Below are 26,392 nucleotides of genomic sequence, written 5' to 3' on the forward strand. Positions count from 1 at the left end.
GGAGTGGGGTAGGAGTAGTTTGATGAAGGTCAGTTTTTTCTTGGCTAAGACGCATGTTATACTGTTTCTTAAAGTTTGACATTGACGTTGACCATTATAAATTGGTCCCAAACAAGAGAGGATAGGTCTCAAACTAATGAACTCGCCTTTGAGTTGTTCTAACTTGTAATGGTTCGCGGTCATCTATTGTTTTTCGTCGGGGAATAGAGCGGCAGTTTTCGTCTCCAAGTTGCTAAGCTTCCGTGATATTCTTTGTGTGGTTATAAGAAATCGTAGACTTTACGAAGATTTGTATTATTTCATAGCTTATAAGGCCCCATTCCCTTCGCGATTTTAAATCAACCTGGTTTCCAGGACCTCTCTTTATTCTGCTTTATTCCGCGGCAACGAGGAGAGAACAAAGCGGGATATCATAACATTGCAACAGTTTTCAATACACATGTTTATTTATCGACCTTCTTAAATGTGACAGGATCCCTTTTTTCACTTATAATTTAAGTTGTTGATAAGTTACGCTAGTATTTCTGTGTTTCGATATCAAAGGGTTTCATGATATTCTTATTTATGAATAACTTTTGCTTTCAAATATTTTGTAGAATATATTTTAACGAATGTTTCCATTTTTTCAAGTGATACGCGAACCCAACGCTTTGGTCTACAATAGTTTATATAAGACCAATTTCTGTACACGTATTTGTCACCATATATGAACCATATCTCAGAGATGAATGCAATAAGCTTAAGAGGGCAAGATTAGAAAGACTGCAAAAAAATCGGTATCTCATGGATTGAAAATAACGGCTTTTGGCCGCCACCTCGCTGTGGATGTTAAATAGACATGCGATAAAAGAGTTAAACCATGCTTTCTCGTGGTGTATCATAAAAAATCCATTGAAATTTAAATATTCTTTGCACACGTACAAGTATGCGCTTAATTCCTCGGTTCAGTCTGATCAACAGAACAACAGGAAACGTAAAATATTCCATACAACAATGATAAATGTTGAGCTAGAAAATCAGTAAGATATTATCTTAAGTTCGGAACAAAACAAGTTCAAATTATCTGAAACCTGTAAAAGAAGAAATCAAAGTTCTTTCACAATACAATCTATCCAAATATCAATTCCGTTGTCAAAGGGTAATTTCTTATCATCACTTCCAAAATGTAAACAACTAATCGCCGAAGATCGTTTCCCTGCACCAGGCCCCCGACACACCAGAGTTCTATATTCCATTTTGGCGTGCTTTTACGGAACCCGCACCCGCAGCTGACACCCACTCCTCACTCGGCATACCCAACAAAACACTCTTCTCATTTGATTGGTGTTGTGCTGTCCACGTGCTGTCCTGGTGCTGTTCACGTGGCTTTTGCTGCAGCAGTAGTCTGTTCTTTACCAAGCTCTTCCTGTAGTGTGTCTAGTGACTGTTGGACCTATGATAAAACAAACACCACAAATATCAACTTTTCGTATTTTTTCTTAAGGGATCACGACTGTGTGATTATGACAACTGCTAGGTTTAAACTGCAAAATTCGCTTTCCCTCTGTGCTTTAACTCGTTTTTAGCCTCCCAGTGGCCGAATTGCATTGTCGTGCCCTAAGCTGACGAAAAATACCATAGTTTTCGTGAGTCTTCACCGTTTTCAGAGTTCGTCGGGTAAGCGCGAGAATATCGCCTTGCGCGAGGAGACGCGACACGCAAAGGTGATTTGCGAGCTCGTTAGCATGGTCACCCACTCGACTAACCCCGGCTGAGAAACACGAGAGGCTACTAGAAGTCTGTCGTGAGTGTTCGTACTGTTTCCTGATTCGATAACAAGAATCGGAGCTGTTCGAGGAAGGAGGGAGTTCATCGTTAGCAACTGACGCGCCCGATCAGCGCTAGAACCCAGGGCTCTCGAACCAGAGTCCAACGCGCTAATAGCAATCATTGGTCCACTGCGCCTCCCAGGGTATCAATGCTTAAAAAAATACCTGATTCATAAGCTGGATAGATGATGCAAGTACATCTCTCCATCTAAACGAAAAAAACAAAACAACGATACATTAGAAAATATCCTGATAGTATAAACTGAAATAAAACACCACTGAAGAACTTAGAAGGAACAACAAAAGAGTAGTTACAAACAGGGATGATGGACATCAATTCACTGTCAAACATACGAAGACGGAGAGAAAGAACTGATCAACAACGAGGCTATAATGCTATGATATACCAGAATTTCCACAAGCATGTACTTGCACGTGTTTGCAAGTACTAACACACGGTTGCACGCACTCGCACGCACGTACACGCACGCACTCCTTCTCGTACGCACTCACCTTCTCATCTCCATCTCCTGTACATGTTTTTGTTGTTGAAGTAGTTGAGCCCACTGCTTGGCATCGGCTGGAAGGTCCCTAAAGTAAACAAACAAACAACATATCAACATAGAGAACTAAACAGATATCTTGCAAAACTACTCATTTCTGAGGAAAACCGCCACCTGTATGGCCTCACTTGTAACTTAGTTGATAAAATTTGGTTTACACTAAACTAGAGAAACCTGCGCTAACGGCAGCTAGCGGAAACCTTTCATGAGCTTTGATAGTTTCACGCTGCTGAAAACATATGCGCACAAACATCCTACCAAACCAACTGCGGCGAGAAAATAGAATTACAACGCTCTGATCTAGTGGGGAAGGTAAGCCTCGAGCTAAGCGGTCAATACTACCGGAGCTTATCTCGTCTACCGTAGCATTGTAGCGGCTAGGAATATTTCTACTTCCCCCTGGATGGTATGCTAGTCCATCACAGGGTACACCCCCCCCCCCCCCCCCCCTCAACATTATTTGGCCGGTAGCCATTAACGATTCATACACCTGGGTGGAGATAGGGACTTTGGGAGTAAATTGTATTGCATATGAACACAACACGGTGACCCTGACCAGGGCTCGAACGAACCCGGACCGTTCGATCCGGAGTCCGGCGCGCTAACCATTAGGCCAACGCGACTCCCTCTGATCTAGTACAAACGGCTAAATTGCAAAGATGATTTAAAGTTGAATTGAAAGCAGTTGAAAAAATTATCGAGGTACGAAGAGTTAAATTAATCGACGACCGATGACAACCTGCGCCTCCCGTAGTGGTAACTTAGGCGTGGCCCGGAGGTTTCAACGCTTGCATTTCCGAAGTACAGGGGGGACATTATTTTATACAACCCTGAGGCGTATAGCATGGTCTTCCCATTGAAAACGATTTGTATGGATTGCAGTGAACTTTCCGCCGGGACGAAGAAAACAAGTTCCCGACTCAATTTAAAAAGTGGTTCTAACTCTTCAAAATTATGTTGTTTGGCATGAAGTAGAGATATATATCATCAGTAAGTGGGTGTTCACTGCCCACAAAACAAGATATAGCCCGTCAATTCCTTATACTTACTTGATATCTCCGTCCCAGTACATCCCCGTTTGAGTGGCGTGCTCTAGTAACAACAGTCTGTACACGAGAACCATGTTAAGCAGAAGCAACGCTGCAAGCCTAAGAAGAAAACCATTACCAACAGTGATCAGTATCCATTTTCTCCTAACAATATTAATACATTGTCAAGTAGACAAGTAGAGAGAATAAAGGAAGTCATCAACCACCAACTTGTTGGGTGTGGGAGAGCGGGGGGGCCGGGGAGAGAGGGAAACGGCGCGCGAGGGGGTGAGATTGATAGGCACAGGCGTGGAAGGAGATAGCGCGCGAGGAAAGCGTGCCGCGCGAGAGCGCGCGCCGTGTAGGTCAGCTTTCTCTTCGTTTCTCAACTTTCCCCATGGTTTGTATGGGTCGTAAAAACAAATATGCGACTAACATATTTAGACTATACTTATGATAAAAATCCTTCTATTAGAGATCATTAGAATGCCACAGTTCCCGCCCCGTGTATGTGTTTCGTTAATTATTTTGACAGGAAATTTAGTTAGCGAGAGAAAGTTAAGCATAACGCAGAAGTGCGATCTTGTCATAACATTTTTTTTTTTCAAACAAAGTCTGTTACAACTAGCTACAGTTTCTTCAAAGCTAATGAACGCTAATCCAGGTTAAACTTAAGAGCTTTATCCTGTATTTCGGTGCTAATCTAAATGGGATTTACCAAAATCAAAAATAAAGTACAATACAAATTTACAGAAACATTTATTATTAAAAGTAGTAGTAAATCTGAATTAACATGGGCTTGAAATTCCGTGTAGCAAGGACACTTCTGTTTTTCTTTCCGTGTAGGTTTTCGAGTTTTGTCGAAATGATACAAAAATATTACCAACGATTTCCTTGTTTTGAAAGAACTTGAAAAAATGGCTAAAGTCTTTGAACGGGAGGCCATGCACAACCACCAGCAAAAATCGATTTGAAATGATTTTTTGCGTACCCAAGATTACCCAAGGAACAAAAAAACAAGTTTGGTTAATGGACCTTGCTATAACTACCGCATTCATGTAACATTACGCGTGTTTTCAAAATAAACCGATATTGGTTCGGAAATGAAAAAGTAAAGACCAATGTGACATGAACTATCGGCTAGGATCAAAGATAAAACATCATCAATTAGCATATCACTGCTGCATATTCACGAAACGCGGAATTAACCTAGCGAAATCAAAACTTTGCGAGCTCAGATTCGACTTTCTTGCAACAACCAAATTAGTAAAATTAAGTTGAAAAGATATTGCTACACAATTGACAAAGACAAGAATTTCACGAATGGTCATGTACAAATAAGAAATTCGAACTACCACTTACAAGTTTGTAACCACAACACTCGTTTGTAAACAGAGCAAAGCGGAATTCCGAAAACAGGTGAAATCTGATCTAATCTAACTAACGCTGTTTTTAAATTTTTCTTTTACTGCAATATTTTCCACGAACGAAGGCGTTCTTAACAGAGTATTATTTCAAAGCTTGTTGCGGACCGACGCTAAACTAGCAAATCAGTAAAGCGTAAAACAGAGTTTAATTAAACATAACGTTATTTGGAATAATAATTAAAGGAAACACGCAAAACACGAGGAAATGGTATTAAAGCATACTCACAGAACATTGTTACGAAAACACCACACTTGATCGCTCGATCGTGCGCCTTCAAAACAAGACTTCAACATGCTCCATGGCATATCGCTTAGGCGCATGTCAGACAAACAAGAAACGCTTTTCTTGTTATATTACATCACTGCGCTTGCACTATAAATTGTTTCTATTTAACACGATATGCATTGTTTCGGTACAAAAAAGCACTCCGTGAAATAACATTGTTTACATTCCCGGAGGCATGAAAGCATTAAAAATTTACATACAAGTGAAGCGGGAGATTGGTCAACCAGTCGTAACGGCATCATCAACAGTTTATTGTAAGAGTGCTTTTTACAAGTTTGCCAATGCTACATTTAAAGGTTACAGCTCAAAAACTACCTTAATTTTAGTTTTTAGATAGTTGTAATTACAATATACCATGTATCGATGAATCAAAAAATCAATTAAACCCTCTCTCTCTATGGCGCAGTAGGCTAAGTAGCGCGCAGGCTAGGATCGAGCGGTTCGCCATCAAACCTGAGATGAGAGCAGTCAATGCATTGTGTTACCCAGGAGTATAAAAGGGTATCGGTAAATTGTTAGGGAAAAACTAACAAAACGCTGGGGCGGGGGGACTAGCATCCTTTTTTTTTTGGGGGGGGGGGAGGGGAGCAATATTCCTACCCACTTAACGCTAATGATACCGGGTTACGGCCAATTGTGGGCCACATGGCTCGAATGCAGATTTTACTTTTTACCTCCCCCCCCCCTGCAATACTATTTCGACAGGCAATACCCCACCTCCTCCCCCCTCCACCTACAAGCTCTTTGCAAGGTAACAATACAAAAGTTTCAACTTACAAAATTGTCACAAGCACTGCAAGGGGGTTTTTCACTGTAACCTGTGGCAGATAAGACCTAAGGAACAATAAGTTACTATTTATTTAATGTTGTTTCCTGATCTAATGTATGACAATTACATAAGTACTGTAGTTAGAAAACTAAACGAACAAGATGAGAAGTCAAAGGCAGAGACGTTCTGCTAAACACGCAAATTATCCTCCACCAATTAGCACTATGGAATACCTGACCAATAAATATCCCGCCGGCATGTGTGGAATGCTTGCGTAAAACGAAAATTATCATCTCTTTGATCTTAACGAGCTAGGTCATGGGTTTTCATTTTTAGTTACGGTTAGTATTAGCCTGTCGGATGCGTCTTTGAGAGTTCAAACCTGTGTTATAGTGTTTCGCTTTTTACAAGAGCCAATACTCAACAATCACGTTACCTTTCCCCACCCGGGAGGGTGAATGCGAAAACCGCTCAAGTTTCCAGGAGGGGAGGGTGGAGTAATATTGTCACAATGCTATTAAAACCGACGTTTTTTCCATGATCCACTAACCTCACACTTGCAACGCGTGATATTACTCCCTTTGGTGACAATCTCTGCAGCAGGCTTGGTTTTACCTCTAAAGACAACGAAAATAAAGTAGAAAAAGAATTCGTTTATTCAATGAGGAGAGAACATTACCTGCAATTCACTTAAAATAGTCTTCGTAAGATATTAATCAGAGAACTGTCTTAAAGATACACTCCTGCTTTGAGCGAAGTGCCATGCTGTTTCAGATTGCAACAATTAAAAAAAGTTAAAAGTATTTCTCTGTTTTTAGGGAATTGAAACTGATAAAAAGACGTTTTGGCAAGTTTAACTGGCATTCTTTAGGATTGATTAAAAAAAAATACGTCAAAATAGTTAAAAAAAAAAGGCCTGTTAAACTTGCCGAAATGCCGATTTGAAAATCAATCTTAACCTTGGAAGAAATCTGAAAAACAAAGAAAACTTTTTCATGTTAAAAGATGGAAGGTGAAAGTTTCAGAGATAAAGCTGAAATAATTAAGTTTTCAACAAATGCATACGTCCTCTATTCTCGTCTCCTGGTCACTGTCAGTGGGATAGTCTGGGATAGGGTAAGGATGTTTGGTGTTTAGTCTAGTAAAGGTTTGCAAAATCAGCTAAACATGGTCCAGTATAGGGTAAGGGTTTCACAGTCCCAGCGGCATACCCCACCTCCCCAAAAATATAGAGTCCTCCCCCCGGGGGGGGGGGGACTTTCGCACTCAAAATGTTCACCACAAACAAGTACCGGCCAAACATTAAACCTGGAGTGCCACTTTATTTTTTCAAAAGGCGCGTACATTTGACCCAGATGACGATCAATTTCTCTCAGTAAAGAAGTCTCCTACATCCAATCTCTCGGCATTCAAAACCGGCATGTGTTGAGCTTTTTCGAAACTTTTGGCGCAAAAGTTGCCGTTACGGTCCGCTTAACTTCAAACGTTTGACGACCAATCATGTCACATTTAATAACCAATTACAGATCTCATGTTTCGGCATCACGTGTTCACGCTTTGATGCAAGCGACGGTAAATTTCAGGATTTCTTTGCAACTGCAAAGATCCAACTAATGCATTTTGCTAGCGTTACATCCGGTGGCACTCACCGTTAGACACCTCCAAAGCTGGTTCCATCACCTCCTTGTTCTTTAGACTGCGGTTCCTTTTGTGCCGTCTCGTCGGCGAGATCTTTCTTTTCTTAGGCCACTGTCCTTCTGTAGTTTCCCTTCTAAGACTCTCCACTGCACAATCAAAAACAAAAACCTCACTCAGTCTCTTTCCTGTTAGACGGTGAAGGACACGTCTGCACGCAGGGTTCTAAAAACTTGATTTGCATTTATTTATTGATTTATTTATTTGTTTATTTATTTTGTAGATATGAGTTCAAAATGCAATAGATTGTCTCACTTACCTAGAAACTGGAAGTAACCTTCAAGACCTTCCTGCGCATTCTTCTCTATCATATCTACAAGACAATCAAAACACCGCTAAAGACTCTGATTGGCTGAAATTGTCTAATTTGGCTGAGCACTAGTCTCCCTTTAAATGAAATCCGGTAATGGAGTGGGGAAAACCACATGTTCTTAAACATCAAACAAAGCGTAGTCGGTTAGGATGATAACATTCAAATATCTTCGACGCCCCCAATTACCCTGGGTACCAGAGGTTTTTCTTGCGCGGCTTCCGGTGTTGGTCGTGAAGAATAATCCGCCGCGCGCGAGAAATCCCCGCGCGCGAGAAAAATCCTCTGATAAGCAGGGTACGCCTCAATCGGCTAAGGGCCTGTTTATATGGAGGAGAGTTGTCCCTGGTAGGAGGGTTACCCTCCATACCGAGCCACCCCGGGCGAGAGAGCTTTTCATACGTTTCTTTATAAATAGCTGCGAACTGTTTATATGAGAAATTGCAAAGTTGGCTCGGGGGGCAGGGTGACCCTGGGTGGAGGGTCACTCGCTTTGATGGTAGGGTGACCCTGGGGAGCGAGCCAACTTTTCCCATATAAACAGTTTGGTTATTTTTGCCTCGCCTACCAGTGACAAGTTGGCACATACGAAGCGTGCGCAAATGCTGCAATCGGTCAAAACAACATCGAAGTCCGCGGTAAATTTTTCCAAAATGGTCTTCGTCGATGTTTCAGCGTTCCTGATTTTAAAAAAGGCCGCCGTAATAGCTATTTCAAAATAACTCTCGCAAGTATTTTGAATCGAGAGGGCCAAGTTTTGGCTCGGTCAACAGGGACAACTTTCTCATATAAACGCTCGGCAAAAGATGGCTCGGGGGAGAGGGTAACTCTCCTACCAGGGACAACTCTACTCCATATAAACAGGCCCTAAGTCACAATTGTCAAGTAGTCACGCAACGCCTAGCAAAAGCCTGGTGTGACAACCTAGCGGACAGATGACGAGAAGAAAACCATTAACAAGGAGATGATAATTTATAGTGATGTAAGCTTAAATTCTCCAAATTTACATAAAAAGAAATGCTTGGAAATCAGTAAAGAGAAATTATATTTCCAGATTGAAAAAAAAAAAAATGGTGGCTTCATCAACGTTCAATAAGTCAGTGCAGTTTTCCAAGTTGGTTTTGATGATATACCGCAATACTTTCAAATAAAGTTTTGAGAATTCACTTATCACTGAATTGCGCACAAAGGTTTCACCGTGAAATATAACACGTGCATAAAAAGCTTAAGTAACCATTCCCGAGCATTGTTTCTTTATAATTAAGTTACGCAAACAAGAATACAACTTTTGGAGCATTTCACACGATTTATGTTAATTAGCTTATCGTTTCATAAGTTTTTTCTAAGTTTATTTCTTCAACTTCCCTTCTCTTTAAACAGCACTCCACACATTAAACCCATTGCTGTGCAGCACAGCTCAACAATAAATTTATCCAAAATTTGTTGAGGATAGGTAAAGCGAAAGTAAGATAATTATAGACTGGTAGGTTTTCTCTTGATGTACCAGCATTTTTTCAGAACTGCAAGAAGTAGACGTGCATAGGCCGGCAGTGGAGAGAATTAACAGAAAATTGAGACAGCTCTAGTCTGACAAAAATCTACTGTGGGTTATGCAATATTGTTTATATCGTTCACAATCAACGAAACACACAGATCTAAAAAATAAATTGTCCAAAATTATAAAGAACGAAAGGAAGATTTCCAAACCCCTGATCCATCAGAATTTCTTGTGCAGACTTGCAGCCAGGATCAAGGAAGTTGACTTTACGAGTACCTCTTGAAAATATACGAGCACCAATTTATAACCAAAACACATAGCCATGCACACTGATATTATCTCACCAAATGGCATAATTTTCCACCAATCAGCTGCTTTATTTCCCAACCATAACATCAATATTTTATCGCAATAATCAATGACAGAGCTATGACAGTGACCTCAATATTCAAAGTACTTCGGTGATGTTGTTATTGTTTTGTCCTGGTGTCATTCATAATACATTACTTTATTCCTAAAAGAATTGATGTATTCAAACACAGCTAGACTCGAACAGATGGTGGATAGAGTAGTCGAAACTCAATGAGAAGGCCAAGATCAAACCATTTTGGAGGTCTTTGAAAAACCTTTTTTTAGGTTCTTCGCCAAATCTAAGACTACGCAACCATTTGTTTTTGTTTTAACAGACCAGTTTGATAAATTTATCTGTGTCAACTGATTTGTACACGGAAACATTCATAAACTGGAGTCTTCAATATTCTAACAACCTGTCAAGAATCGCCGGACGCAACAAGACCTACAGCAAAGTAATTATATTCGTGCAAAATGAGTAGGCCCGATAATCAAATGTGAAAAAAATTCGTTCGGCAACAGTTATACGAAGCAGTCCCTGTAGTTTTGTAATAAGACGCAGAAATATCGAACGCCAATATTATTACAAAAACTAATCAATCAAATGAGTGGTTCGGATGCTTACTGCGACCACCAAATCTTAAGCCCGAGCCAAACGAGGATGAGAGATGATGACTCTCGTTCTCGCATGGAACTCTCATGTGCTCTCGTTGACTTTGAACGTGCTCAAAATTTTTCAGGAGAATCGATAAGAGTTTGACAAAATATCGTTCTCGTTTGGCCCGAGTTGATGATAGTCGATGAGAGTCGACGGAAACTCTCATGAGAGTCAACTCTCATCCTCGTTTGGCCAAGGCTTTAGAACCTGCAGCTATTGTTCATTGGTTGATTATTGCAAAAGGCTGCTAACTCCTCAGCTCTCTGAGACTGATCATTATCTAATTTGTCGTTTCAAGCAAACAGGCGATGAGAATAACGACATTCATCAAGTCGGCAATATTGCCTTGATAAACCTTGATAAACCACCAAATTCTCCGAACTACATTAAGCAAAATGCAAGTCAGTTACTTAGGAGAATTAAAATGTCGATAACGCAATTAACTGGCTGCAGCTCTATATTATAAAAGCGCTTCACTCTAGTGCACTAAGGGAAACGGCCAGTGTTTTTGTTTGCCAAACGCTTCGTGAAACAACACGAGGCGAGAACACAGCCGCAAGCTAAATTCTGCCGGGTTGAAACAATCATTACGAACAGCTTTTCCAGAGGTAATTTACTCAAAGCCCGCATATATCGGTTCACACATTATTTCAGAACAGAAAGGATACTCACTTCTTACAAACCCCCATACCGACTTCTGATATGTGACTTCTGCTGATATTCTGCAATGAAGAAAAATATATACAAAAGGCAATTTAAGAACGGTAAAAATTAACGTGAACTTACAACTAAAGTGACATCCATTCAAGCCAAAATTATTCACACACACGACTTTATTCCCGGGTTTACAGCATCTCGTTAACTCCTACAAAAATATTTTCTGGCTCCTGAAAAGAATGTTTTATCTCTCGATTTGCTAGAAAACTCACATTTATAAATAATAAAGCTAGCTTTAGTGTCGTACTTTTTTTATCTGGTGAATTCGTCAATACATTTATGCACAAGGTGGTTGTGATGACAAAATGAGACAATCACGCCACACATCAGTCGATCATCTTGCGTCACGCAAGCGATCACGCCACCCAATTAGTCACGCATGGAAACACACTCGCAATACTCGAAAACAGCGGTAATAAAAGTTGATTGTTTGAAAATTCTTATTCTATAAAGAATGTTATTGTTCCTTTTTGTTTTCATGCCATAATAAAAACAAAGTTGATCAGGTGTTAACACACAATCGTGCAATGTGTTGCACTTAGCATTTATTCCCGTGGCCATTTCGAAAAGATTGCAAACAAGAAGCGAAACATAATGTCTAGAAATTTGATTTCTAAAATGCTCACATTATATGCAAACCTGGGATACCACAATGGCAGAAAATAGACAGATTAAATAAAAGTTTGACCAAAGATGCAGCCGCCACATTAACAATACACTGACAATAATTGTTTGAACATATTATTTCATATTTGTTTGTAAAATCGGGTCAAAGTCCACACAAGCATGTGCAGACAGATCCGTGGGAGACTGGAAACGACAACTGACAACAGGAGAATATGACTCTATTACATACTCTTTCTCTGTGGTCCCAATTCTAAACTTGCACTCGGGGATTGTTCAAGCTAAAATTCTAGTGGAACAATCGAATAAAACCCAAAAACTTTAAGCAAATAAACGGCTTTGAACTGAAAACCTCGTTCTGTTTTTGCCAATCAGATCCGAACCGTGTTCGAAAGCAATTTCCGAAAACACAAAAGAATCTCTAAACAAAAACGCTTTTGTCTTCCTAAAATGCAACCATAACAATAGGCAAAGTTTAATACGTATTAACCCTTTCAGTGCTGAATTTCTCCAAAAACTGGTTTTTTTTCTACCGTTAAACTGAATTTTTGATGCTACGATCCTGAATTTCCCTTAACTTTGCTTAAAAAGCACTTTTCCGCAATGCAGCAAGATTTTGAGGAAGATTCCATTAAAAAATATACAAAAATGTACTTTGGTGCATGCGCATAAGACAAAATTTGGACTTCTTTTTTTTTTTTTTTTTTTTTTTTTTTTTTTTTTTTTTTTTTTCTTGCTCCCTTTCCTTTCGTTTCTCTTGGCTTTGTTATTTCCACTTCTTTCTACTGTATCCGTCCTTCCTTTAGACCAAAAAAGTTTTGATAAAAACATTTGGTAAACCCTGTCAAGAGGACCTCGATCTTTTACAGGTGTTTTGGCCTTTTTAAGCACCGATTTGGCACTAAAAAGTGATTGACTTTTTCTCGATTAGCTCTGTTAGGATGCGACCGATATGCAAAATGAATAGTTCTTTGAAAAGGTCAAACCTAGCTCTATCAGATGCTTATCACCAAAATCTGCTGACTTTTAAATTAATGACGTCACAAGTGGTTCATTGACTGCTCCTCCAAATGTCGACAAAAGTCGACTTTAGCACTGAAAGAGTTAATGTAATTGGCTGGACGTAAAAAAAAAAAAAAACAGAGACAATTTCAGAAGGGGGGCGTTTTTATTGCAAAGGGAGTTGAAGATAACTTCACTAACAAAAAGAAAACTAAAAGCAAATTTAAAGAAAGCTTACAACAAAATATATTTCCACGGGTTACTGTCCACACGAATGATCGAATGCCGAATGACGTTTAACGAATGATCGGCCTATTTGAAGTATCAGAGGGCGCCATTGTACAATCCAGGCTAATATCTAGCTCCTTTATGCACTGTTTTAACTGTTTAGATCTTCAAAGTCAAAGTGATACCTCAATCTACTGGTGGTGTTTGAAGTCCTGGTCATACAGTATCTGTTGGTAATATAAAAACTGTCTCCATACGGAATGCCTTCGTTGTTAATCTGTGAAACGTGGCGAAAGAACAGAGAGGTTTCATTTAAAATACAAGGCTACTGTACGTCCATTCATGACCGTCATTGATTTTTTTTTATCCTCGTTTCGTAGGGTTCAATAGGATATCTAGATCATAGGCAACCCTATAGTAATAAGGTAGACTTGTTAGTTGTAAGTACAAGGCAAATGACAGGAACCCCGCCATTAGGAAGTTAGGATGCGTTAGGATGCGTAACGATGGCTGGAGGATGGAAATGCATTTCAATTAATATTCAATTACTTTTCAAAGTTTTGCCGCAGACAAATAACTTGCTTTTTATATTTTGAAATCCCAGGTTACCAACAACCTGTCACGTGCCCTGCTTGGTTTCTTACCGACTAATGACGGAGATGGTCAAATGGCAACAACAGAAACGTTATATAAGGAAAAATAAGGACAGTATGCCGTCTGAAATGGAAAGGGTTAACCGCCAAGAGGTTTCGGTTGTCAGATAGGTAAAACCCTAAGTAGCCAACGGATCAAGTTTATTTTATTGTTTTGTTATTTTCAGTAAGAAAGCACAAACCTCGGCTTGCACGACGTACAGCTTGCCTGGAACACTTCTTTGTAAGCAGTGCTGTCAATAACAAACATACAAGAACTTCAAGGCTTGGAATCAGAGCTACCAAACGGATAACACTGAATGCAAAGAGTAGTTTGCTGCGAGTGTTTTTTGGAAATCTTCTGGCCCGGTTGATAAGAGCAAGATTGAGGTAATCCAGGATTAGTGTGAATTTTGATTTTTTTTTTTTTTTTTCAAATTTTTCAGTAAGGTTTTCTGTTTATATTTTCCGTTTCCCACTTTTGATGTCTACTGATCTCAAACTCCGCAAAACATAGCAATGAAAAACAATTTTATACAAGACAAACAAAAAACATCGATTCTGGATTAGTGTTATTCAGCTTTCGAACAACCCGGCCTAGTGTCTCAAAATTCATCATGATAAAGCAAGGTCCCACTCTAGTCCCACACTTGCTTATACTACTCTGTTGCAAACCAACAATACTTTTTCTGGCACAAATCCATACTATATACGCGAAAACTGCGGGCTGAGCAGACATCATATCTTTCAATAACAGCTCGAATAATTTGATGGTATACAAGGGTGTCTAAGTTAAAACTCGACAATACACCCTCACTGATGATTTTTTAATTCTCATTCATTCTCTGTTTGATAATGTACTTATTTTGTAATAAGAAGTTAGAAGTTGATCAAGCTTGCCTGTTGTTCTGTTGTAGGTGAATGTTTGGGTCCAATAGCGTGATTAAGTGATACTGTATAAGTGATTGTTCTTCTCTGACCATCCTCTGTTGTTTCCCACGGGTTTAACACCAGATCTGCAATAGGTAACGGTAATAACAGATAGAAAATTAGTCCACTGAATACAAAACTGGCAAATTGTTGCGAGCTTGTCAACTAGATGAATAGAATCTTGAACAGATAGTTAAGCGGGAAAACATTTATACTGTTTACACACACGTGTAAACAGTATGAATGGATACTGGCAAATTTAAAAGTGTGCGCGATAGACTTTCATCCCACCACGGCAGTAAATGCGGTCTACGTGAACAGTGCAGTTCCTCCAAGTATTACAATGGCCAAATGGTTAGTGAGGTGGACTCCGGATCGAGCAGTTTGGGATTGAGCGCTGGCTGGCGCCCTGCGTTGTGTTCTTGGGCAATACACTTTACTCTCACAGTGCCTCTCTTCCCCCTGGTGTATAAATGGGTACCGGCGAATTTACTGCTAGGGTGTAAACCTGCAATGGACTAGCATCCCATCCAGGGGGAACTAAATACTCCTAGTCGCTTCATGTTACGGACCGAGATAAGCTCCGACCTGATGTCCCACTACGCTCGTATGCAGACTTTTGTCGCACGAAAATGTTGGATAGTCTAAGCCAGTGGCTTTAGTGTGATGCAGGGTGGATGCATGCAGACATTTCCAACACCTTAAAGGGACTGTGTCACCGCTAAGTTAATGTTATTTTATTAAATTTTGCCAAACATTCGCTACGAAACTAAATGTTTGCAAAGAAATCAATTCTATGATTCTAAATGACAAAACCATAGCTTCATTGCAGCCAAATGTATCTCCCGGACGTTATAATTTAAAGTTACAAGCAGTCAAGATTAATATCGTAGAAAATGTTGTTGTTAATCATCGTGGTAGAGTACAATAATAATAAAGTATTTTTCGTTTGTCTCACGACGTGCTTCTCTCATGCTTCAGGAATTTCAATTCCATTATCCCTGTTGATATTATTAGGGTGAAGTCTTATGTGAATTGCCTCTTTGACCCTGCGTGTATACCAGTGTGGTTCACGATCAATAAACTTTACCTCATTCCAAAGCGGGTAGTGTCCTGTGTTGCGGGTGTGCTCTGAAACGGCGGAGGTCTGGATACGGGCGAGTCGGATGTCCCGGTCGTGTTCTTTGATTCTGTCTTGCATAGGTCTTCCAGTCTCGCCGATGTAAACTTTGCCGCACTCACAGGGAATTCTGTAAACAACGCCATCTTGTTTAGTCGGATCAACGGCGTCTTTCGGCCGTACTAGGTGTGATCTTAATGTAGTTTCCGACTTGAAAACAGCGCGTACGCCTTGTTGTTGTAGGCAGCGTCACATGGTACACACGAGGGTAAAGAGGCAATTCACATAAGACTTCACCCTAATAATATCAACAGGGATAATGGAATTGAAATTCCTGAACATGGATGCCCACGATCAAAAAACACAACAGGAGAACTGTACGACAGCGGACCGCTGAGGGAACAACAGGACACAGACACAGCGAGGATCGAAATGCACCAATCACAGCTGTTGAAAACCAACCAATCACAGCGCAGCAGCGTGCCTTATAAGTTCACGCACAACCAGTCGACCTTATCGCCTGATGAAGACTAGCAGTGTGCAGTCGAAACGCCGCGATCTACATCACAAGTGACAGTACGTCGTGAGACAAACGAAAAATACTTTATTATTATAGTCAAGATTAACTTTGAAAGCTGTTCCGTCGGACCATTTTTCAAAAACCCATATCACAATCCGTTTCAATCTTCGTCACCTTTGGCCATCCGTACCTTCTTTTGCATTTGGTGTGTTATTTAAATATTCCTTCACTGTTTTAAGAGGTTATTTTATATATTTAAACGAATTTTGATGGTCATTTCCTATGCCTAAATTTGGCTTAAATCCGTGACACGGTCCCTTTAAGTAAAACACTTTGAAAATTCTATCCTTGCAAGACAATTAGTTACACACCTTTTGTTCGCCTTGCTTTTTGCACTCTTTTGTAGAAATCCGACTCTGTGAACAGGTATTCATACAGGGTATCCACACTAATAGGAAACTCCTGAAAAGAGCAAAAAACCATTTTAGTGAATGGTTAATAAGCATGTGAATACATAGACTACTTTACAAGAGTGCCGTTTTCTGGCAAACACCTGAACGGGAATCAAAATCCAGAGCTATCTGACAGTTAAAATACAAAATAAAGAAGGCAAAACTAGGTAAAGAGATTCCAGTCTGTTTCCGTCAAACAGAACTAGAAGGCAGTCTAAAACTCTGTTTTCCTAAAACAGATTCCTACCTGTGTGCTACTTAGCATCCCTTTCCCCTAGTATCCCCCTTCACGTGCAGTGTTCCTTCTTCTAAGATCTCCCATACTCTTGCACCACCTTCTCACGGCAACCCTTTTCTACCTACCTTATTCTTACTAAATTTCGCGAGTACTAATTTTCACGATTTTCGCGTTTGCAAAATAGTTGCGAAATTAATAAGCCCGAAGAAAACATTGGGCAAAATTTAAACACGTGAAATTAATACCATTTATGTATCGAGACAATCAACTTTTTAATGGTTCGAAATGCAAATATATACCCTTGGAAATATATTTCAGGCTTCTTTTCGACTAGCACCCTTCCTTTGATTACTGTTTTTTTCAGCAGTAAAAAATCGGCCAAAACCTCTTTAGTATAGTCACCAAAGTTTCCGTTTGCAGGCTCCTTGTAGTTACATTGAGCCAGACTTCTGTATTTTTCCAGTTGTTCCTTAGTCTTTGACGACTGATCCATGAAACACTGACAAAATCGCGAAATTTAATACACTTTTGTTCTAATTTTTTTGCAATTACGAAAATTAGTACTTGCGAAATTTGGGTCCCGAATTTTCGCAAAAATAAGTACACGCGAAAATTAGTAAGAATAAGGTAATAACATTTCCCGTCCACTCTTCCTTGTGGCATCTCTCTTCTCCACTGCCCTCTCTTCTCATAACACCCCCTTCTCTAAGTGTCCTTTCTTCTTAGCAATTGGTTCCTTTCACGAGTGGTGTTTTAAATGCAGGTCATGGAGGGTGGTCATTTATAAGTAGTTATTTTATAAGTGGTATAACGAAGAATTAACTGCAACTGTATGATATTGCATAAGTTCGTATTACATACCTCGTTGACAAATTCCTTGTTTAGATGCGTGTCACAAACACATTTCACAGCAACTGGTGAAAAAAGGAAACAAATTTAATTCCTTGCAGACACCTATAGATATAATACAAAACCTTCCCTTTTCCAAACAGTTCACTTGACCAGACTAAATTCATATAACACTACCTAGCTGTACTATGCAGGCCCGTAGGCTGGGGGGGTTCGGGGGGTTCGGACGAACCCCCCCACCGCCTGAAAAGGTCCGGTCTGAATGGTGTAGCATTAATGTACCGGTCTGAATGGTACAGCATTAAAGGTCCGGTCTGAATGGTACAGCATACATATGGCCTACGCGCATAATAAAATAAAAATAAAAACATACTGACGTTATTTGTATTGATTTTCAACAATATCGACTAATTTTCAAACGTTTCTCGTGTATTCCCCTCTTTTTCGGTTTTCAGACTGGAACCATTAGCAAAGTGTGACTCAAGTTATAACTGATGTTGATTTCACCGATTTGAATATGTCGCGGTCGTATAAATAAATTAAATATATCTGAAGCTAAGCTCTGAAGACTAACGCAAACAATATAATTGACATCCAATTCCCCTGGACAGCGTGACATTGTGGAGGCCCATGGCATGATCACAGAAGTTGCTAGTTTCTACCGAAAACAAAGGGAAGATTGTGACAAAACCTTTTCAGCTGTTTACACTCAAAGTGTTGCAATGGCAGAAAAGGTGGGCACTGCTGCCGAAATGCCTCGAATTACGTCGAGACAACAGCATCGTTCCAATACCGAGGCTCAAAATCCTAAAATTTATTTCCAACGAAACGTGGCAATTCCTCTCCTTGATCACATCATCATGTGCATCAATGAGCAGTTTTCACCTTCGGCGACCGTTGCCGCGTCACTGCTTGGTCTCGTACCAAGTGTTCTCTGTTCAAAGAATGTTAATCTTGAAGCAGCTGTTAACAAGTACAATGATGATCTCCCCTCCCCTGAAATGTTTGAAATGGAGCTTATGCGATGAAGAGGTCGATACCTGGCGATGGAACCGGAATTAAGGCCAGCTTCACCTGCAGTGGCAATCAAAGATTGTGATGATGACCTCTTTCCAAACATCAGCATTCTTCTAAAAATTGCCTGCACCATACCAGTAACATCATGCGAATGTGAACGAAGTGCAAGCACGTTGTGACGACTGAATAACTACATGCGAGCGTCAATGGGAAAAGAAAGGTTGTCCAACCTTGCGCTTCTGCACATTCACTACGATACCCCCGTGGAGCTAGACACGGTAGTCAACTGTTACGCCCACCTTCACCCCCGTCGACTACAACTGGAAAATCTTCTTCAGTAACGGTATTTTTTTAAAATTAGTGGGACACTGGTAACTAATGGTCCGTTCTAAAAGAAAACGAACCTACCCGGGCAAAAACCAGCCTACGGGCCTGCTATGGACACATTCATAATACAGAGGCTCTTCTGCATTAAAGGGACTTGTTCACGGTATTTAAGGTAATTCTATTTTTTTCGTAATTAAGAGCTGTAAACTTTAAATTGGCAGAGCAAAAGTCATTTATTGGCAAAATCACGGCCACATAACAAACAAGGATGTTTTTTAAGCATTGTAAATGACACTTTCATACAAATTGGGATAAACGTGAAAAATGTCGGGCCGGTGTTTTTCAAGTTTACCCAAACACAATGGGTTTTAATCCTCTAGAAATTTGCCCATCCATGCCCCGTTTTGGCTTTTCTGTGTTTCTTTTTCAAGAGTTAATCTACAGCTTTAAGCGCTCTATGACAAGTTGTTCAGTGCCGAAAACGCGTGACATAGCCCCTTGTACCTCACTGACAAGAATGAACCCTGTGCATTGACCTGCTTTTTAGAGTAAATACCATCATTGTAAACTGGGTATCTACCTTCTGTAATTTCATCATCATGAAATTCAGACGCCGTGCCTTCCTCCTCCAGATCACTGCTCAGGTCCTTCTTTTCCTTAGCAGCAGAAGAATCTTTAGCAGCCTTCCTCCTCTTAGCACCAGGTGACCTCAGCAGGCTTTTGAGTTGCAGGTGAGGAGATGAAGGTCTAGAGCGAGGCTGACGCTCTGTAGTGCCACCGTCCACAGTACTCTCAGCTTCAGGGTGTAGTGACTGGCCATTTTCAAGGCCTGCTGGTGGCACTACACCGGGTGATGGTGGAGTGACCGACACTACTGGTGAAGTTTCACTGTCCTTACGAGGTCCAGTCTAAGAAAACGAATTGGAGCGTGCGTTTATTATAATGCACTGAACTCTACGTTAGTAAGGAGGGGGTGAATAGGTTTGCAGATGGGCAGATTAGATCTTAAAACTTAGCTCAATATTGTAAACAAGTGCAAATATTGAAGAACAAAAAGATTCCCCTATTCATCGAGACTTGCACTGGTACACATCCAGGTACACAAGGGGGTTAAAGAGGCTATTCATATAAGAACGTCAACAGGCTAGAGTCAAGAAAACACAACAAAATAACTTTAGGCGGTAGTAGATTAACGAACCAGCAAGGAACCAAAGCGCCAAAAACAGTCAGGATCAAAATCCACCAATCACAGCTGACCACTGTGCTGACACACTCGCTAAAGACAAGCAGTAAGCGGTCGGACATCTCAAGTGATTAAATCATGATACAAGCGGTTAAATACGTCATTATTATAGAGTATCAACCAACATCATTTTACTTTATTATAGGAAATTAATGCGTCATGAAATTATCGCGAATTTTAAAAATCCGCGTTAATTTTTAAAAGTCGCATTAATTTTCGTTAACGTTTATTTCCGCACCGTTAATTAAGGGGAGCGTTAATTTTCATGACCTTAATTTCCATTATTTTGACCCCAATTTCTCGGTACAGTCCAGGTCTTCTTGACCTCTAGAAAAATGCACAGTTTCATCAGGGTGGAAAACTGCCGGTATCACTGAAACTGTAAACAACGCTCGAGGCGGTCAGATTTGTTCACTTAGCCCCCACGCTTAGGATTCCCGGGGTATCCAATCGAACGTTCGGTAATCGAACTCAATCGAACACCAATCGTTCGATTGGGTTCGGTAATCGAACATAATCGAACTCACAATAAAATTTGGTCAATCGAACTCAATCGAACGTTCGATTACCGAACAGTGAACAATCGAACTCAATCGAACGTTCGATTACCGAACAACCAACAATCGAACTCAATCGAACGTTTGATTACCGAACTCCTGTTTGTTTATACTGCGTACATATTGTACGGTGCACCGTTCCCCTAATCCTTTTTTGGCGATTCGCCATACCCCGGGATAGGACGATTGTCTGCACAATAGCCACGGGCACACCAGTCTGCCACGTGGTTGGGAGAAATTTTGCCAAATGTGTGTTCTTCACATATTGAACACAACTGCCTGTGTTGCAGTGAATGAAATGGTGCAACTTCCGTTTGAGTGTAACGGTGAAAAGCAGGGCAGAAACCATATCCTTCCTTCTAATATAGAAATGTTTTGTTCTCTTCTACCAAATATATTTTACTAAACATTGACATTCAGTTCGATGTTTGGACGTATTCATTGAATTTATTCCATTCAATAAAAGTTGATTTTGATTAGTCCTGTGTGATTTACTTAGCAAGAAAAAGATTCCGAACAAAATCGAACCAAATTGAGTTCGATTGTGTTCGATTATGTTCGATTGGTTCGATTGGTTCGAAAATCGAACTCACAGCAAAATAGATGTTCGATTTTGTTCGATTACCGAACCCAATCGAACGATTGGTGTTCGATTGGGTTCGATTGATTTTTGGTTCGATTTTGTTCGATTGGATACCCCGGGAGGATTATACGCCTAGTGTTGAAATAAACTTGTTCCTGTTGTCTCAACTTGTAAGTGTTTTTTCTTTGTGTACGTCGCGTTAATTTCTTTTAATTTGAAATGTTACCTCCTCTTTCGCGTCAATTTCCATTATTAGGAAGCAATAATATTGATTCGCGTTAATTTAAGTCGCGTTAATTTCCTATAATAAGGTATACTGATATGATGCTTTTCTGCCTGTGAAAAGATTCTTCAGTTGGTTTAATTAACTAAAAAGAGATTTCCAAACAAAAATTTACCTGGTTTTCAGGAACGAACTCAGTTCCAAGAGAACTTTGACTAAGTGACGAGACGCTGTCTGAAGGCAACTCTCCCTCCACGTCACCTTCACTTCCTGAATCTTCAAATACTCCTTGTTTTTCATCGTCGTCAGAATCATCATTATCAGAACTGCCTTCTCTTCCTTCTGAGTATTTACCAACAACCTGAATAAGTTCTGATGGACTCTGGGGCTGAAAAATAATTCAACACAGAAGATTAATTTGAATTTCTGTTTGTATACTGGTCAATGATGGGAGGCTCGGTGGCCTAATAAGTCATGCACTTGACTTAGAATCATGTTTTGAGCAATGGCCAGGGCACTGTGTTACAAGTGTTCTTAGGGAAGACACTTAACCCTCATATTGCCACTCTCTATCAACTTAATAAATGAGTACAGGCAAATTTATTGCTCAGGGTAGGATTACAATGAACTAGCACCACATCCAGAGGGAGTAGAAATATTTGTAGTTGCTGCATGCTACAGAAACCAGGATAAGCTCTCGCCTGGTGAGCCACTAGGCTAGAATGCAAACCACAGCAAAACCTTCAAGTCATGTTCAAAAATGATTTTTTTTTAATATACCTGTGGTGTAAACCGTTATTAGAATTACAAATGTTACAGCAAATTGGATAAACAAACATAAGAGGAGGGACTATCATTTCATCTATTTGAGGCAGTTTTCCTTTTGCTGTCACGAAACCAAAACCAAAGTAATTACTCTGGCCAATCAGAAAGGACATTGACATTTCGATGAAACAATCAAAACGTAAACTCAAGGCAAATACATTTTTCCGCTGAGAAGTGTGCGGAAAAGTGTGTGAGACGTCAGTCACGACTGGTTTTGGTGTGACTTCCAATTGATCAAAGAAAGAATGCATGTTTTTCAAACCAATCACAAAGGCTAGTGAAGCAAAACCAAAGCAATTCTGGACAATATTCAACACTCAATTCAAAACTGCTCTAATTGAAGTAAGTAATGATTTTACACATACCTGATCTAAAAGGGCATTTTGCCAAATCCTAAAAAGAACTGTGTAAGCTGTGTCTCTTGATATGAATGACGCAAAGAAATACTAAGGATTGAACAAAGAATTATTTTTTTTAATACAAGATCTGATTCAACTTTACAACATTCACAACATACAACCTCAAACTCATAGCATACCTTTTCAGACTCAGTACAAACTTGAACTGCATTTGGTATGACCAGAGCAGTTTTCTCTTTTCTTATACTGGTTATCTCTGTACACTGTATTGTCACCTAGAAAACAACAACAAAAACAAGTTCCAAGACGTGCTTATTCAACTGGACGGAGCAGAGGGAAAAATCTTTGATCAGACTCTTGGATTAATATGACCTAAGGAGCAACCTGGGCATCGTACAAATAGACAGCTCTCATCTCTCTTTGCACTGAATAATTATTTCCCTGCATAGATATAGACATCTGACATTTGACTAGAAAAACACTCCATACTAAAAAGTAAGTTCAAGTGGTGGTGTATTCAACTGGTTGTTGGTCAGTTTGGAATTTTAGCATGGAAGTAAAAATGGCAACCAATCCAAGACACAGATCAGCATACATATGGTGCATGACCCTCTGAAAGCAGCAAATTGTAGGAAAATGTAAAAAGAAAAAAAATGAAAATTATGTTGTTTTTATAGTGGTCATGAACTTAGCTTTGAGGTAGCTGGTTCACAAGCATGCCACTCAAACAGAGGAAACAAACCATGACATGTTAAAAATAAGACTTTTAGGTAAAAGCTGTTAAAATTGATGCTAAACGTTTTCGATCTGTTTGATCATCATCATCACTCTGATGACAACCGAGAACAAATTGAGCTAGCAGCAGCTGAGGGTAGAGGGTTTGAACCCAGGACCTTCAGATTACAACACCATCACCCTAAACCACTCAGCAGTGCTGCATCCTTGGGAAGGCTGCTCAATTAAAGTAAGGTACGACTTTACTTTTAGAACTGCATACTATACAATATCAGCCTTGGCCGCCTCAGCATAAGTCTGGTTTTTATGGAATAACAAGGTTTACAGGATCCATGAATTTTTTAAGATTTTTTGTAATTTGTAACATCAAGAATTGGAACACTTTTAAACATGAGATTTACTTCTGTCACGTTAAATTACTGCATGAATGCTTACAAATGTTTCCCAGCCAAATATGTTAGCATAGAAACAGAGCCAGTTCTGAGAGATGTACAGTCTGCCATGAACCAAAATGTCTCTCTGTAATGCACATGAGTAATCTGCAAGAAAAGAAAAACAATTTAACTGCATAAGCAAAGTTACCATTCCGAGTACTTATATCATAGAGAGACCTATCACTTTGTAAGCATGTGCGGCATATGCACTAGCACTAAAATCTTTCCAGCAAAACATTATGGAGGCAAAGGTCTTGACTAGTTAGATTTGAGTTCTATATTAAACGAGAGTTAAACTCCTATCTGCCATGTAAATATAATAAATATTTATTTACCCATGTTGTAAAGATGATCTCACAGGAGCTCATTAGAAGATGTACAAATGTACTTTATGTTCATTCAGTTTGAAATGTGGCAAAATGTAACTTAAATGTAATTTGATAAACTGGAAATATATATAAGGGTTGATTTGCACTGATTTGACAAAAAGGTGGACTCCAAGAACCATGCTTGAAGGTCAACGTTAATCAGCCTTCACGCCAGTCCTGCATGCGGAAATTGAGGGGGGGGGGACATCTTGGAAGGTTGTGCCGGCTGAGCGATAGAGCTGGAAGCCCTAGGGAGCCCAGGGTCAGGGGTTGAATTGCTAGCTTGCTAGGGGTTGGGCACAGTCAAAGTTTTGGGTCGTTTTCATTAGACTTTGCCAGTTACAACAATGTCATGGTATTTTAATGACGATTTTCTTGTGTTTGGCAGCTAGCTGCAGGCCTGTGGCAGGGGACCTCAGTAGGAGGTGGGTGGCTGTTGTTGAATTTCAAGCTTTCTGTCAGCCAGCTGGGTATGCCTGTTAAATAAGTGAAAACTCAATCTGGTCACCTCTCGTGAATATTTACATTTGTAAGCCACTTCAAATGTCACTGAAAGCAAAAGAGAATTGGTAGGCAAATGAACTGGAGAAAGTAATTTTGCGTTTGACGGTAGGAGAACGCATCCTAATCTTGCGGAGGCCTGTGGCCCTGTGGTTGTCCTGTGAACGCACAAGCGAAAGTGGTTCTGTGTCGTATTACGTATGTCGGTATCTGGCAAGTTAGCCTCGATCTCATGTGATCAGACATTAGAAAGCAATTAATTGCGTCACAGCAATGTCAACAAAGACAGTGTGCGCAAAAACAATTCATGAAACCAATAACGCTAGGCTGTAAACAATTTTAATTTGTGTTCGACGGTGGGAGAAAAAATCCTAATCTTGTGGTGGTGTGTGGTTACGTGGCTGTCCAGTGAAAGTCGTTTTATGTTTCGTTCTATGTATCTTGGTATGTGGCAGGTTGGCTAATTAATGACGCTGCAGTTTCTTTGCAAGAGACCCTGGGAACGGGGTTGATTTGTTCTAACAATCTTCTTCAGTTTGCGTTTTCGAGTTTGCCCTGTAAGTTGTGCTGAAAAAAAAAACGTTTCGGCAGTCCTCCTTTTGACAGTAGTAAAAAAAAATGCTGTGCTGCCTCGTGAACTGTTGGATTGAAATTGTTTCTCTGATAGTTTCAAGTGATGTTGGATGCACGCTTTACTGATGTTGCACACACAGTCGTTTTAAATTTGTGTGACGATATAAACAGTCGTGTAATACTCAGATTACGTTTGCTAGCCTTATCTTGGGTACCTATCTTGGGTCAAACACACTCCCAGGCTCTGATTATTACCGGTACTAGTCTTAGATGTAACTTCTCCCATGAGAGACTATACCTGCCAACTTTTTCTGGGTCAAAGGTGTGAGAATTTTTCCTGAGAGTGCCGGGATTTCTGAAGAAGACACGATGATTTCCGAAGATTTTTCCGAAGCTGTCCGAAGTATTCCGAAGACGTTCCAAAAGTATCTCGGGTCCACTTCCAGGACGTGTGTGGCTTAACATGGCATTGTTTCCAATGCATTTCTTGTCAAAACTCTGAGATTTCGAGAAAAGTAGCGTCATTCACTCATTTTAAACTGAGTTTTCGTTTCTCGCATTGGTTTGAGTTAACATTTTTCTGGATTGTGCGTCAGTTATGGCTTTAATAACTCACATTTTTCGACTAGGCATGAGAAATCGCTTTGTAAGCGTGAGTTGGCGTGAGATCGAAGTTTTCAACTCGCAGGCGTGAGACTCACGCCTAAGGCGTGAGAGTTGGCAGGTATAAGAGACCAATACAGTTAACTTCCTCTATAACTGCCACCTCCGGGACTATAACTTTAATAAAGGGGTTTCTGGAATAGCGAGGTGCTTGAATCATGAGAATTCACTGTACAGAACTTATTAAAAATGCATTTTATTTTAAATAATTATGTCATGTACTTTGTAGGTAGTGTAAGTACTTGCATGATGTGGCATGAAAATTAAGACATCAACTTT

At 40.0% G+C, this 26,392-nt stretch overlaps 1 protein-coding gene across 1 annotated transcript in view; it reads right to left on the reverse strand.

Annotated features, from left to right (window-relative positions):
* Positions 1-427: 427 nt before the first annotated feature.
* LOC144662711 (protein Aster-B-like) overlaps positions 428-26,392 on the reverse strand; it is a 37,611-nt gene continuing 11,646 nt past the window's right edge. Inside the window, exons 7-25 of the mRNA XM_078523586.1 lie at positions 24,010-24,113; positions 23,019-23,114; positions 22,846-22,926; positions 21,831-22,043; positions 19,630-19,957; positions 17,718-17,770; positions 16,538-16,628; positions 14,497-14,612; positions 13,800-13,850; positions 13,150-13,241; positions 11,066-11,115; positions 7,836-7,889; positions 7,531-7,665; positions 6,432-6,498; positions 5,890-5,946; positions 3,421-3,519; positions 2,322-2,399; positions 1,974-2,016; positions 428-1,432 (exon numbers count right to left, since the gene is read on the reverse strand). Of these exons, the coding sequence (XP_078379712.1) occupies positions 1,358-1,432; positions 1,974-2,016; positions 2,322-2,399; positions 3,421-3,519; positions 5,890-5,946; positions 6,432-6,498; positions 7,531-7,665; positions 7,836-7,889; positions 11,066-11,115; positions 13,150-13,241; positions 13,800-13,850; positions 14,497-14,612; positions 16,538-16,628; positions 17,718-17,770; positions 19,630-19,957; positions 21,831-22,043; positions 22,846-22,926; positions 23,019-23,114; positions 24,010-24,113 (1,883 nt within the window). The 3' untranslated portion in view covers positions 428-1,357. The remainder of the gene's footprint in view (positions 1,433-1,973; positions 2,017-2,321; positions 2,400-3,420; positions 3,520-5,889; positions 5,947-6,431; positions 6,499-7,530; positions 7,666-7,835; positions 7,890-11,065; positions 11,116-13,149; positions 13,242-13,799; positions 13,851-14,496; positions 14,613-16,537; positions 16,629-17,717; positions 17,771-19,629; positions 19,958-21,830; positions 22,044-22,845; positions 22,927-23,018; positions 23,115-24,009; positions 24,114-26,392) is intronic.

Source organism: Oculina patagonica, chromosome 8 (assembly GCF_052425735.1).
Source record: "Oculina patagonica isolate OP01 chromosome 8, crgOcupat, whole genome shotgun sequence".
In the NCBI taxonomy this organism is placed as follows: Eukaryota; Metazoa; Cnidaria; class Anthozoa; order Scleractinia; family Oculinidae; genus Oculina; species Oculina patagonica.